This window comes from Plectropomus leopardus, unplaced genomic scaffold (genome assembly GCF_008729295.1).
Source record: "Plectropomus leopardus isolate mb unplaced genomic scaffold, YSFRI_Pleo_2.0 unplaced_scaffold26448, whole genome shotgun sequence".
Classification (NCBI taxonomy): Eukaryota; Metazoa; Chordata; class Actinopteri; order Perciformes; family Serranidae; genus Plectropomus; species Plectropomus leopardus.
The window spans coordinates 1-1,890 of NW_024628766.1; the positions used below are offsets into that span (position 1 = coordinate 1).

The 1,890-nt window shown below is 51.3% G+C and overlaps 1 protein-coding gene across 1 annotated transcript; it reads left to right on the forward strand.

The window, feature by feature from the left end:
* Positions 1-355: 355 nt before the first annotated feature.
* Positions 356-1,681, forward strand: LOC121966959 (ATP-binding cassette sub-family D member 1-like; the record flags this gene model as incomplete). Its single annotated transcript, XM_042517024.1, has 3 exons — positions 356-551; positions 1,215-1,401; positions 1,587-1,681. Coding segments are annotated over exons 1-3 (393 nt in total), but the record flags the coding sequence as incomplete, so codon positions are not given.
* Positions 1,682-1,890: the final 209 nt, after the last annotated feature.

The window sequence follows — 1,890 nt, forward strand, 5'->3', positions numbered from 1 at the left end:
GTGACCTGTGATGACCTGTGACCTGCGATGACCTGTGGTGACCTGTGATGACCTGTGACCTGTGGTGACCTGTGTTTACCTGTGGTGATCTGTGATGACCTGTGACCTGTGGTGACCTGTGATGACCTGTGACCTGCGATGACCTGTGGTGACCTGTGATGACCTGTGACCTGTGATGACCTGTGACCTGTGATGACCTGTGACCTGTGGTGACCTGTGACCTGCGATGACCTGTGGTGACCTGTGATGACCTGTGACCTGTGGTGACCTGTGTTTACCTGTGGTGACCTGTGATGACCTGTGACCTGCGATGACCTGTGGTGACCTGTGATGACCTGTGGTGACCTGTGATGACCTGTGACCTGTGGTGACCTGTGTTTACCTGTGGTGACCTGTGACCTGTGTCAGACTCGGAGGAGGTGAAGCAGGCGGCCCTGGTGATGAAGGAGGAGGATCTGGTCAGTGAGAGGACTCAGGCCTTCACCACCGCTAGAAATCTCCTCAACGCTGCTGCCGACGCCGTAGAGAGGATCATGAGCTCCTACAAGGAGGTGCACATCCTACACCTCCTCCTCCTACTCCTCTCCACCTCTCTAACTCTCCTCCTCCTCCCCCTCTCCTCCTCCTCTACCTCTCCTCCTCTCCCTCTCCTCCTACTCCTCCTCTCCACCTCTTCCTCTCCTCCTCCTGCTCCTTCTCCACCTCTCCCTCTCCCCCTCCTCCTCCTCCCCCCCTCCTCTCCACCTCTCTTCCTCCTTCTCCTTCTCTCCCTCTCCTCCTCCCCTTCCTTTCCACCTCTCCTTCTCCTCTCCCTCTCCCTCTCCTCCTCCTTCTCCTCTCCACCTGTCCTCCTCCTTCTCCTTCTCCTCCTCTCACCTTCTCCTCCTCTCCTCCTCTCCTCCTCTCTCTCAGTCATTCAGTTTTATTTGTGGTCTGTCATCATGTCAGAGAAGCTTTCAGGGAAACCTGATCAGAGCAGAGAGGAGTTAATAAACCTTTAGATAAAGATGTATAAATAGATGAAAATTAATAAGTGAATAGATGTATAAATAGATATATGAGAAGATTTATACATACATGTATAAATAGATTTATAAATAGATGTATGAATAGATGTATAGCTAGATTCATAAATAGATGTATGAATAGGTCTGTTAATAGATGTATAAATAGAGCTTTGTATTCAGCACCTCCTCCTGTATGTCCTCCTGCAGGTGACGGAGCTGGCAGGATACACCTCCCGTGTCTCTGAGATGTTGGACGTGTTTGAGGATGTGAATGAAGGAGTGTACCGGCGCTCTGCAGACAGGGAGGAGGAGTCAGGAGGAACAGCAGGAGGAGCAGCAGGAGGTGCTGTGGTGCAGCATGGTCAGAGAGTGTGTGGTCGTTTGGAGATCAGAGGTGGGAGCTCAGCTGATGACTTTTTGCCCTGAGTGTTGTCTCAGGCTGCCTGCCTGCAGACAACACTCAGGGCTAAATATTTTCACTGAACAGAAAACAACAACAATAAAACACAAACTGTGTGTACCTGTGTGTGTGTGTGTGTGTGTGTGTGTGTGTACCTGTGTTTGTGTGTACCTGTGCAGGTCAGGTGATCAGTGTGGAGACAGGGATCCGCTGTGAGAACCTGCCGATCATCACACCCACTGGAGACGTGGTGGTTTCCAGCCTCAATATCCAGGTAACACACACACACACACACACGGGGTGTCACTGTGTGTGTTTGTGTGTGTGTGTCCACAGGGTGTGAGTATGTGTGTGTGTGTGTGTGTGTGTGTGTGTGTGTGTGTGTGTCCACAGTGTGTGTGTGTGTGTGTGTTGCAGTGTGTGAGTGTGTGTGTGTGTGTGTGTGTGTGTGTGTGTGTTGCAGTGTGTGTGTGTGTGTGTTGC